A 13,259-nucleotide genomic window follows, 5' to 3' on the forward strand; every position below is an offset into this window, starting at 1 on the left:
CAAAGTTTATTCATTAAAGGTACTTTAAATCAAATTCATTAAATGATTTAAAGTCTTATTTATTTATTTATTTTTTGTTTGTTTGTTTGTTTGTTTGTCTTTCATGTCTGTAATTAAGGTGCCAGTCCATGTAGATTATAGGATGTGTGTGACCTAAAATGGTCAGTAACTTAGTTATGTAGGAATTCACTTCACCCCACCAACTTCAGAAAGGGAAGGTAAAAACTATCAGATACCATTTCTGGTATTTTTCTGATAGTTTTTTGAAGGAACTGCACATTCCTTCAAACACATTTTTGAAGGAATTGCAGTTGTAATCAAAAATTTGGGAACCCTTGGGCAAATGATATATTTTGTTAATTTTTGAGTGAAAATAAATAGATACAACCCCTGCAGCAAACAGGTTTTCAAAATGAGCCATCCAAACGTTTAGAATGTTCTAATACTGACTTAGTTCAAACAGTTAACGCAAAAGCAGTCTTTGCTTTTTGAACTACATTACCCACAACGCATCACAATGCCAGGGCGACGCATGGGGCTCGCGCCGCGCCAGGCAGGGGGGAAAAGGACGGACCAGCGCATGCGCCACATTTATGTTGTTGTTTGTGGCGGTAAGATGGCGGCGCTCGGAGACACCTCAGCTCCGGGGGTGAACGGGTTAATACAACAATTCACAGCAATAACAGGTAAAAATAACATTTCATTTATCATTTGGTCTATTAAGTACGTTTGGGTTATCCAGCAGGAATAGCTCCCTTGTCCAACAAATCCCAAAATTAGTGCGCAGATGAGAAAACGGACGTCAAGTCTTGCTCTGGCCACTGCGCTGTCAATGCTTTGCAGAGGGAAAAAGCAGAGCCAGTTTTCTGCTAAACTCAAGTGAAAGACTCACAAGAGGGATCACAAACCCACTAGCTTTGAAATCAATCCGTCACAGGCACTTAGACACATCTGATTTTCTCTGTGGTGCTTGTAAAAGGCAATCTCTTGCTAGCCTAGAGCTGGGTTTGTGTTCTCTTTTTGCACTGCCTGGTTATTTGAGAATGTGGAATGGACGTCGGCTGTGAACATTTCCCTTCTTCATCATAGATGTTGTCTTACTGTCAGCTTCACTCTTGACTGTGGTCTTAACCACACTCGAATGATCACACTGTCCTGTCTCCGAATGCACGCCCAGAGGTCCTCTGCGGTTTGTGTACGCTTTGGTACGATGGACAGTTTTTCAGTTTTAAGTTATTTATCGGAGAAAGCAGGGAATTGAGTTCGGGGGCTGCTACTAGACTCGGAAAGTGAAACGGACATGCGCAGTACAAACGGAAAGATCGTTGTAGGCAGACGGCACCGTACTCTTTAAACAGACTTAAAGTTAATTCTCGGATTTAGTGTTTTCTTGTATGCACAATATTTTCATGCTTTTATGCACGATAGCGATTCACAATCTGATTCGGACTTTTGTGGTGTTTTGTTGCAAATCGTGTAACCTTGTATTTTGCATCGCTGCCTACTATTTCCCGAAGCACACAGTATCTCCCTTTAATCTGGGTGCATTTTTGCCCTGTGTTGACTTTCAGGCAGTTGATTAGCTTTCATTTGGACTCAATGTGCCAAGAGTAAGAGTACTTAAGTATCACCATGAAAATATACTTGATGTATAAAGTACAGATATAAAAGTACTTACTATGCAGAATGACCCGTTTCAGAATAATGCCCATTCTGTTATTGGATTATCAATATCACTTAATTTGTGAGTATAGCACTTAAATGTTACATGCTGATACATGCATGTATTTGAGGTAATTTATAAACAACTTAACAAAATATCTAGTCATATCAAAAATCAAGTACTTGTCAGGCTATGGTTACAATATACTGAGATGAACTGAGGCCGAGGGCCACCTTAACGACAAGAAATGAAACTAAAGATTTATGAGATGATTTAAAAAACAAAGTTCTGCAGTAATGTGTCTATGACATGTAGTAAAGAAGCTACAACATTCAGACATTGATACAGTCCTTTAAATTGGTTATTTCACTATAAAGCCGACAGTGAACATCAAATTTTGCTTTGTTACTGGTGATATATAGTTTTCGTACGCGTTTTTATCTATATATATGGTTCTCAGTATCGGTATGTCTATGTTAAACACTCTTCTAGGAGCCACAGAGAGTGTAGGGAAACATATGTTGGAAGCATGCAACAACAACCTGGAGATGGCAGTGACAATGTTTCTGGATGGAGGTGGGATAGCAGAGGAGCCCAGCACCAGCTCCAGTTCAGCAGCTTCAAGCAGCAGAGCTCCACCTTCAGAGTAAGTAGACGAAAGTAAAACAGTCTTTAGAGGGTTTTTTCCCCATGTTTTAATAGCTTAAAGATACACACTTAGAGATACACGTTTTCATAGTGCTCTTAAATTTCTCTGCTGGTTCAGAGGAAAATTTGCTGTGATTTGGGTTGCGGCTGGGTGATTTAAACAAATCACAGAGTGTATCTTTATTACTTCATTAATATGGATGTTTTGCTCTAGATCGTCTTGTATCTTAGATTAATACGTGTTGCCTTATATCTCAGTGAAGTACGAGCGCCCATTCCACAGAAGCAGGACATACTGGTGGAACCAGAACCACTGTTTGGAGGTATTTTTTGTTTTTTTTTCCCCTTTTTACGCCACGCAAATAGCTCCAGCTGCTGAGTGTGACTTTTGATGTGTCTGTTACACTTGCAGTGCCAAAGCGAAGAAGACCTGCTCGATCAATATTTGATGGTTTCCGAGACTTCCAAACAGAAACAAGTAAGTAATATTAAAGCATTATAAACTCACGCTGTTACCAGACGCCACCATTTTTATGCACATGCCCAAAAATAATGTACCCACAATAAAAAGATTACTGTTTTTCATCACAGTTATAACCCTGGTCTCTTTTTAGAAGACAAATTTTACAACCAAAAACTTGGATTGAGTATAAGACATGCTGAACAAAAAATACAGAGGCACAAACAGTCTTGTCAAGGTTGTATGAAGTTTGGGTTCAGTACAGGCCATGTGGTACAGACCATGTGGTGGATGTGGTATAAATTGATTCTGCAATAACAACAACCAACAACAGCCAAGTGACAAAATCTGTTCCTTTTCTTTCTGCCTGAACCTTTCTATGACCGTGACTTTACCTCGTAGAAGGACTATGAATGTTTTTCTTTTCCTAGTCCGCCAGGAACAGGAGCTGCGTAACGGTGGCACAGTGGATAAGAAACTGAGCACCCTGGCAGACCTTTTCCGTCCTCCCATTGAGCTCATGCACAAAGGCAGCTTTGAGACAGTAAGGAGTCACTCACCAGACACTTTACACCACACGTCTTTATTCCGTTTGTGTGAACTTTTAAGTGAAATTTCAGATGGTGACTGTGTAGATCACAGGTGGGAAGGGGCAGGAGTATGCTGGTTGTCACTTTTTCAAAGATAGTGTTATTCACTCTGGCTGAGTCTGCACTCGCGATATTTGTGAAATCAGCCGTTGTAGAGACTCAGTCCACCATGACGTGATCGCATACCGCTGATGTAGACGGTTATGACTGTTCTCCACAAAGGAAAACCTGTTTATTTAGTGAATGTAGTGAATTGTCTTTGATCAAGCTGTAGCTTAAAAACGTGGGTGCTTTTGGTCTTCATGCATGCTTGTCAACTAAATTTCTTCAATCGAGCTTGATTCCTTGTGTTTTTTTTTTTTCTGATTCTGTACGTCCTCTTTTGTGTTTACAGGCGAAAGACTGTGGACAACTGGAGAACAAGTGGCTAATGATCAACATTCAAAATGTTCAGGACTTTGCCTGCCAGTGCCTGAACAGAGACGTTTGGAGTAATGATGCTGTGAAGACCATCATCAGAGAACACTTCATATTCTGGCAGGTATGCAGTTTCAAAGAGATTCAGAGATGAGATTAAACTGATCTAATATAAAACATAATGGTGGTGCAAATAGAAACATATACAAAGTTTAGAAAAAGTACTTCAAATATAATGTAAGATGTACTAAGATGTGTCCAGTGCCCTGTGGGGGTGAGGTGACACAGTTGGTAAATCATTAAAGAGAAGATGCAGGTCACACTTTCCATGTTTTAACTCTGCATTTCTATTAAATTGTGCCATTTCTTTCATTACAGGTATATCACGATAGCGAAGAGGGACAAAGATACATCCAGTTTTATAAGCTGAACAAGTTTCCCTACATTTCCATCCTCGACCCCCGCACAGGTGAGTGGAGAGTTCATGTGAAGGGAGTGGTAATGTATTTGAGTCGTTTTGTTTGTAGATATTAATAAATACAGGTAAGTGATGCCTCTGGATGCTGTTGTTGATGTTGCTGCATTTTGTTGTGTCGGTTAAATTTTCTAATTTGACAACATATTCCTCTTGCATGCAGAACTTTTAGAAAATTAGGCAATGCATTATAAGAAGTTATTAAGTGGTGCGATCAGTACAGGCTGATAACAGGTTTTCAATAAATAGATTGTGAAGACGAATGTGAAGTGTAGTGTCATCTGTGTGACATTACAGAGCCAAACAAGGGGTCTGAGCGACTGCGTTACCCTCGATGCAAACTAGTTCCAGACTGCTGTATTTGAGCACATATCTCTATTAATTTCCATTTCCTGCTGCTTTTGCTGTTACTGACCAGTCCTGTTGATTACACGTTCTTTTGCAGGTCAAAAAATGGTGGAGTGGAACCAACTGGATGTGGCATCGTTCCTGGAGCAGGCGACCGGGTTCCTGGCAGAACACGGGCAGCTCGACGGGCCATCCTGCCACGCACCCCCTGCCAAACGAGCTCGCTCTGTGGGTCTCTCATCCCGTGCCTCACCTCTGATTCTCATTCTGTGTCTGCTCTAATAAGATCTCTTGTCTTTCCCTTTCCCTGTCTTAGTCAGTCATCAGTATCAACATGTTTTAAGAATTGTGATATTTGATTTTGTCAGCATCACAAAGCCTTGGATAGTATATTAAGTTTTACCCCATTTTCGTGTCATTTTACCCAGCTCTTTGATTTGTTTTCTACAGCTGCACACTCTTTTTGTTTCTAGGAGAGTCTGATCGATGCCAGCGAAGACAGTCAGCTGGAGGCCGCAATCCGAGCCTCCCTACAGGAGACCCACTACGAGTCCTCAAATGTCCCTGAAGCCCCCGATTCCCCCCGATCAGATGACGAATCAGATGCAGAGCCTTTCTCTGACAGCGAGGGTCCCATCTCTGTTGATGGCTCAGACAGTGAAACTCCAGTACCCCACGAAGAGAAAAGTTCTACCAGCAAACACACCCCGGTCCCTTTAGCCACTGTGGCACAGCAGCGTCTACATCCCGATAGTTCAACTTCTTCCCACAGAAAGTCTCCGTACAAAGAAAACAACCACAGTCACAAGAAAGAGGAGAGCAAAAAGAATCACCTGGAGCCCTCAGCTGCTGGTCCACGTCATCCTCAACCAGACCCGGATTCTGGCGGCAACCACTGTTCCTCAGCAGCAGATAGCGCTGGACCATCAAAGACCAGCACCACCAACCCCCTTGACCTGGACTGTCCTGATGACAACGGTATGATATTGTACAATTCTAAACCTTACTTATGCTTAAACTTATGTGTAGAATCAACACCCTCCTCCTGCCTCAGTCTGCTCAGTGGTCTTACACACCATCTCCTCCGACATCTCTCTTTTGTGCGTTGCAGTAATTACAGTAAGAGTAACCATTGTTCAGCATTTATCAACTCGACACGCTGCCAACTAGCATTTTGGCGGTGTACCTGCAGTAGATTACGATTGCGTCAATCCCACACAGAAGTATACTCTGGCTTTTAGTTTCACCCCTCTCAAAATGTTTGTTAACGATTAGTTAATGAGCACTTACAGGGTCAACCTGTCAATCCCCTGTGCTCTGAGCTCTGCCAGCCTCTGTTAAAGCATTCAGCAGTGCTCGGTGAGGGCTGGAGCAAGCCCGTATGCTGATACCGGAGCTCAATATCAAACTGGGACATCCTTAGAGCTTAAAGGCGAATTTATAGATTTCAGGGGTTACAGCATAGCTTTTAAATATGTGACTACAGGTCAGGTTTTTTTCTGCTACAAAGTTCCTATGCTGAATGGCAATTGTTGATAGTGAAGATGACACCAAGCAAAGCAAGTTAATAAAGCGCTCCGTTGTCAGTAACACATATAGCTAGTAACCATTACTGTCCTGTGCACCGGAGCATATGCTAATTAGACCGGTCATTCATTATCTTTTTACAATTACCATGTGAAATATCATATACTGAAAGTGACTGTGTGCCTATATTAGGCACCTGCTTCCTGTATCATCTTGCTTTTGTTTTGTATTATTAATTTCTTAGCTATTCTATTTTTTATTCTTATTTTATCCGTTAAACTTTTAGTAAGCTTGACTCTGTGGTATTCCAGTGCACATGTACTGCAGTATATCTGTGCAAATGGCAAATAAAACTCTGTTCTATTATACTGTAGGCTCTGCATAAATTCTCATGCACTGCCATTTAGATTTGAACAATACTCACCACCACATTTTGGATTTCAGTGTTGGACTGATTAACATGATGACCGTTCTCTTACTGATAACCAAAACTGTGATTATAACGGAATCATTTCTTCAGATATTTACAACTGTTCTCTTTCTTTCTTTTTTCCCACATAGGACCCAAAGCCAGGTTGATGCTCCGTTACCCTGACGGACAGAGGGAGCAAATTTCCTTGTCTTCTAAAGCAAAACTTTTGGTGAGAACATGACATAGCAACTGTTTTACAGGAGTAATTCAATATTTTTAGAAATGCACTTCATTCAGAGGTGCTGGTAGGGGGATTTTTTTTTCTTACTTCTTACTTACAGAACTATGCTAGCTGTTTCTCCTTTTCCAGTTTTTAAGCTAATCTAATCAAAAGACTGCTGGTTACAGCTTCATTTATTCTACTCATACTCATAAATGTGAGCAATGCCTTGTTATGCCTAGTCAACAGTGAGTATTATCATCTGAATCCTGATTTTTACTTAAAACATCTCACTTGATTTATCTCTCTCTGTCTTCAAGGCTCTGGTAAGACATGTCCAGTCAAAGGGTTACCCTAACGAACGCTTTGAACTCGTCACCAACTTTCCCAGAAGGAAGCTTGCCCACTTGGACTATGACATCACACTGCAGGAGGCGGGGCTTTGTCCACAGGAGACTGTATTTGTGCAGGAGAGGAACTAGCCTTTTCCACAGACACACTCACTTTGCTTTTCTGTATCTCTCTGGTAGACCTCACCCTTTCACCAATGATCTGGGGCGATGTTACTGGCCTTGATTCCATAACCTTCTGTTCTCCTGGAATTAGGCCCCCTTTTTTTTTTTTTTTTTGCCAAGACAACTCTTAGTGGATGGACTACTTTCCCTGCCACACTACTAGTCTGAATACTGACGTCTCTACTGACAGCCTAATCCCTTTGTAGTGCTCTACCATTGGCCAGTAAGGTGTTGCAGACGCCAGGAATTTTTAAATGTGATATATTCTTTACTGATTCAGGCTTCAGATTGATCTGATCATTGAGCCACATCGGGATAGAATATATATAATATACAGCTCATATTCAAATAAAAAACACCCAAATAATGCATCGCAAATTGACAGTGAGGCACCAGGGACTTGTACAAAATGACCTTTACCTCCCAGAAAGGATGTTAAATGTCAGAGTTTATTTTCTAGCTCTCCTTGTTATTTTCTGTACCTGGGGACAGGTAAAGGGAGGCTCATTTTTGTTTATTTTGACCCAAATTTGGTCCCTCACTCAGTCATTGTATGAACAGTTGTAATTATTTGGAAAGGCAAGGGCACTAAGAGAAAAGGTCTGCAAATTACAACTCAAGAAAATGTGTCAGATATTGGTGACACACTTGTGTAGATCAAAGAGAGGATTTGGGTTGATCTACACATTTTTACTCAAGTTTCTATTAGAGACTAGTAGATTGTTTTTGGATTTCAACTTTTGATACAGAAGGGAGTGAATGAAGGGTGGTACATCTCATCAGTCGGACCTACACTGTACAGAGATGGCATAGAGAGACTGATATTTAGCTGTAGTCATTGTTTCTTTTCTTTTTTTTATATGCTGCCAAGAAAATATGCTGATGTTGAAATATAACCACCAAAACCAAGGGAGATTCTGCTTGGTCTTTTATTACTTTATTTTATAAACTAGTTATTGAAAGAGTCCTCATAACCTTGTTAAAATATTTAAAAGTCTAGGAAAAATAGAAGAGGAGCAATAGCCCAGACTCAACGGCAACAAATTATACGTTTGTTTTACAAGGATGAAAACAAAAGGAATGTTAAAAGTCATAATTCTGAAATGAAAAGTTTGTGTCAGTGTGTAAGGCAGATTCAGATTTCAGGCTGCTCTTACTCAGGCTGTAAAACATCTTTTCAGTTTCCTTTTTTGTCTGGTAAATGAAAGTTTCTCTGCGAAGCAGCATACTAAGGAATTTAAATCAGGACTGACAATGGAGGCAGGACCTGGACAGACAAGGTCTAAGGCACATGATTATAGCTGTAGCTTTTTAATAAGATGCTGCAATCAACCTTTGGACGTAAATGCGCCCCCTCAGAGTAAGCAGCTGTTGCAGTTTCAGAGTTCTTCAGAGTTCACAGTTCTTCACGTGGGCAGTGGGTGGTGGTAATGTGCCTTAAAAGCCGGCAACTTCTTCATACTGATGAATGAAGAAGACCATTAACCAGCATGACTGCATGTTTAAAAAAGGCTTGTGCAAATATTTAAAGAGCTAGGAAATGTTCTCAGTATGTTACACTCTACAGATAAAGAACTTAATTCACAATTAACCTTTAAGTTGTTGCAGGTAGTTCTGCTGAGAAGCTGCTTTCTCTTCTTGTGATATTTTTCTGTATTTGAAAGTTTCTTGTCAAACACCTCAGTCCTGGAAGAATGGAAGTGATGTGCACAGCCACGGGGCAATGGTCAGAACTGATAGAAAAGGACTTGCAGCTGTACAAACAAACGAGGACGCTGACTGTTTCACTCCTCTCATCACTGTGTAGATACTACAGTACATGAAGGCAAAGGGAGGAGTACTGAACGCATTTCCCCCGTTTAACTAAAACACCATAATATCCCTGATCAGGCATTTCACACACAGAACATGTCAAACAATTTTGCGTTTTTGCACGGTAGTGTCTGGAATTTGAAAAATCACAGGTCAAAATGCCAACATCAGTTAACTATTCAAAATTGTTATGGACAGTTTACACTTGAAGCCTGTTTTAGTGTGTTGCTCATTTTGGAGCTTTTCAGATGCAAACCTTTTTTAAATCCTGCATTTCTTACAAAAACTAAATTTATTCGCCAGTGCTGAAAGGTTAATGGGAGAACCAGGACAGCAGCCTCAGGACTGGTTTGTTTGATGGGTTGCATGTTGCATAAAAAGGATGTTGACCCCAGTCACCCATGGACCTTGCAGCTAGTTCTCAGAATGAAGTCAATGCAAGTTAATGTGTGATCGGTGAGCCATCAGGGGGCACTCCACAGATTTTACACAGCCTGTGGAAACAGTTGTATAACATCTTCTGTGCTTCTACAAGAGTTTTCTAATGTTGTTTTAATGAGCTGAAAGACCGAAGGTGTGGGGTTTGGAAGAAGTGTGGAGGGTGGAAAGAGTCAGCGACAACCACGGCTGGAGGCACTATGTTTCTGGATCGTCCATCCAGAGCATGATATCTGAGAAACGCCTTGCAGGAAATTATTCCAATCAGACACAAAGGTTCACTTGCACTCATGGATGAACTTGATTAGATTTTGGTGGTCCAGAGTCACTGTAATCTCACAAAGCACATTTATGGCAATAACTCAATAATTCAGCTGATAATTATGACAAAAGTTCACACAGATGTCTAATAGGGCAAAATGAGGAAGGGATTTTTATATCCAAAGGGTCAAAGGTCAACTTCACTGTGACATCATAGTGTTCTGCAAGAAACAGCAAAAATCAGGAACAGATGGGGAGGTTGTGACTATATTTTACATTTGGTTTGGTGAGTGTATAGATTGTCGGTGCTGTCGGGTTGAACCATCCCTGTTTTATGATTTACTGCTCCTTTGCAGCAACATCCATATTTGAAGCGTTGTCCACTGTCATGGCTACAACTTTGTCTTCCTTCAAAATCAGCTCTATTGGCCAAACATGTGAACACATATCTCTTTCTTTGCTGTGTCGATTTTAGTACGTTAGACCAAGAGCAAATCACCGGAGAATTCCTTAATATACAGGGATGACAGGAAACCTGCAGTAGACGAACACGTTTGTGGACCTAAATGATCAGAATGGCTGGTAAAATCGATTTGGGAACTTTAACTTCCAGCAATAATATCTGTAATTATAAATAAAATAGAATCACTATGACCACTATGACAGAGATGCATTTTGAGACATTTTTAGTGAACTGACTTAGGGGCTGGGGCACATTTACTAAAGTATTGTGCTTATGTAAGGTACTTGCAGTTAAGTGTCTGAGTATCATTGCCGTCAATGCACAGGTGTGGTAAAAGCTCACCATTGCTGTCACTGTGAATAACATTGTCAAAAGCTCTAACCATCTGTGTCTGTATCTTCTATGATTAAACAGAGTTATATAGGCACAAAGAAAACAACACATGATAAAATAGACTAAGCAAGTGTGTATAACCAAAGTATAAAGCCTTGTTAAACTCCAGTTTTGCATGTTTTAGGAAAAAAGTGATGGATGATAAGCTTATCTGCTCAGATTTTGCACAGTCAGGATGGCCTTGTGGACTATAATCGCCTGCGTCCCTGTGGTATTTCAAGAAGCTGGATAACAAAGTTAAAATCATTTGAAATTACTAGCTATTATTGATGACTGGCATGCCTAAATATTCATGTTTACCACTGGAGGTATGAGTCCAAAACCAGCCCTTTATCTTCCTCCTTTTCCTCCTTTCACCCAGCCCGGCCATCGGCAGGAGGGTCCCCCATATGAGCCGGGTTCTGCTCAAGGTTTCTTCCTCTTAAAAGGGAACAAATTTGATTGAATAAGTTATCTAAGCTTCTTACCACTTGCAAGTTGACAGAAACCCCAATCTAACACCCTGAGCTGAAATGTTTTTGACATTTATTTTAGATTCAGACATTTTAATAAAAAGATAACAAAGGTTTTAATACATTATTGGACAATTTAGCCGTATAATAAACACTGATGTCTATGTAGTACATTGTTTGAATAGTAATGTCACTCTTTCAGTGCGAGACTATTACATTCGTCACTAACTGAATCCATTTTCTTCATCATACCAGGTAAACTTAACCCCAGCAGTATTTGCAGTGAACAACATCAGGATCCTGATGTTAAACTACTCACAATAACAAACTCAAGCAGCTGAATCCTTAATCTGGAGGCAAAGACAAAAGCTGTGTATAATTTATTTGCCTCTCATTTTTATCACATTTTTTTTAAAATCACAGAATCAAAGAAAAAACATAATTTGCACAGAATTTGTGAATAACAAGTTTCTGACTTAGTTCAAATGGTCCATTGTTCTCACTGTGAATTCCCCTTTCATTGCTGGGAAAATCCACTTAAGATTCAAATATGTGCTTTATGGATGAAAGCAATAATTCAAAATAAATTCCGTACATTCATACATTTAATTATTACTGTCTACAGTGTAAGTGTTGTAAGGATGGTGGCAGCACATAAAGATACAGAAAAAGACAAAAAATATCCACCCACTCATTCAGTATCACGACCTGGATCTTCCGAACTTGCACCACCAAAGGCAGCTCAAAAAAACAAGGAATCTATTGTGAAAGTTATTGGGTGATATTTCAATATTTGGCAGATGACAACAAAGAGGGAGGTGTTAATGGTTCGATTCGAAAATCAACATGAACCTTAGCTCGTGTTGGGTAATATTTACTCTGTAAGCACAACTCTTATGTGGGTCACACACACTGCAGCTTTTCTAAGTGAGATACTTTGATAAATGCAACATTTTAAATATTTCTGCCTTTTTCTTCTGACAATCACAGAAACTGATGCGACAGAGGGCCATTCACTTTTCTGCCAGAAGTGGCCGAACAATTACTAAGAAATACAATATATATCTTTAGATTTTGCCAAGTTTAACCCCCTGTAACTGCATTTTACTGTCTCGATAAGCTGGTTACACTATTAGGCCTCATTATCAAATCATGTAATTTTAGGATAAAAAAATATTACACAATAGAAGAGCAGAGAGCATTTCCAAAAAAATAAAGCTTTGTTAATGTACATTTACCCAAGTTCTGTACTTCAGGACAGTTTTGAGCTATTTGTATTTTACTTGAGTATTTTCATTTTCTGTTACTTCATATTTCCCCTGCACTACATTTCAGAGAGAAATGTTATACTTTCACTTTTGATACCTGAAGTATATTTCATAGATAATATTTTACTTTTACTACAGTAAGATTTTGAAACTAGGACATATACTTGACAAAATGAAAAGTAAGTTGAATGTCTGTGGGCAAGTAATTTAACATTACCCGACACAAATGTGACACAAGTACCTGGTTGCTGACTAAGCAGTTGGGATTTGCAATCACAAACATTAGCAAATGGACAAAACAATATTGACCTATTGGCTCAGTGAAATAGAGCAAAACGAATGTTGCCCACCTTTCAAGCAGAAACGTCTTTGTGTTTTTGAACTCTCTGAGGCTTCTCCACCATAGTTGGACTGGTCATTGGGACTACCGGGTCAAGTCCTGCTGGCTGCTACACTAGTGGACTGTCTGTAGTTTTTAGCGGCCCTGTCAGTCTCTTTACCAGCCCTTTCTGTGTTTTTGTCATTCAATGTGTAGGTTGGTCCTAGCTGGTAAGGCCAGGGCTTAAGTTCTTTCCAAGTCTGACAGTGCAGTCTCAGCCGTTGGAAAACCTCACCGATGTTAACGCGGCTCTTCACCCTCGCCTGAGCCACAGCACCTCTTTTTTAATTTTCATTCCTCTGACCTTCTCCACCTTGGCCATCTCTCCTTCTTGACAGTTTGAATATGTTGCATGCCACCATCATGCTGCCTTAGCTGTCACTGGTCTCTCATCTGCAGTCCCAATCAACAATCCCATTCAAAGCACCACACAGTCTGGCAGTGACAGAAGGGTAGAGAACACATTCTCCTTCTCCTTAAATTGGCACTATCCTTTAGCAAGATTTAGCTTCTCTTGT

At 40.1% G+C, this 13,259-nt stretch overlaps 1 protein-coding gene and 1 long non-coding RNA gene across 2 annotated transcripts; one reads left to right on the top strand and one right to left on the bottom strand.

Annotated features, from left to right (window-relative positions):
* Positions 1–580: 580 nt before the first annotated feature.
* On the top strand, positions 581–8,184 carry ubxn7 (UBX domain protein 7). Its single transcript, XM_041054726.1, has 11 exons — positions 581–686; positions 2,156–2,309; positions 2,570–2,634; positions 2,724–2,789; positions 3,203–3,315; positions 3,756–3,902; positions 4,157–4,247; positions 4,699–4,829; positions 5,075–5,579; positions 6,690–6,769; positions 7,081–8,184. Exons 1-11 carry the CDS (start codon positions 581–583, stop codon positions 7,240–7,242), a joined length of 1,620 nt encoding a protein of 539 aa, XP_040910660.1. The 3' UTR covers positions 7,243–8,184.
* Positions 8,185–10,676: 2,492 nt separating this feature from the next.
* LOC121192823 lies at positions 10,677–11,842 on the bottom strand. The gene is made up of 3 exons (XR_005895251.1): positions 11,786–11,842; positions 11,324–11,444; positions 10,677–11,060 (listed from the first exon to the last, which is right to left on the bottom strand). It is a non-coding gene; the product is annotated as an uncharacterized LOC121192823 (long non-coding RNA).
* Positions 11,843–13,259: the final 1,417 nt, after the last annotated feature.

Source organism: Toxotes jaculatrix, chromosome 14, assembly GCF_017976425.1.
Source record: "Toxotes jaculatrix isolate fToxJac2 chromosome 14, fToxJac2.pri, whole genome shotgun sequence".
NCBI classification, from domain to species: Eukaryota; Metazoa; Chordata; class Actinopteri; family Toxotidae; genus Toxotes; species Toxotes jaculatrix.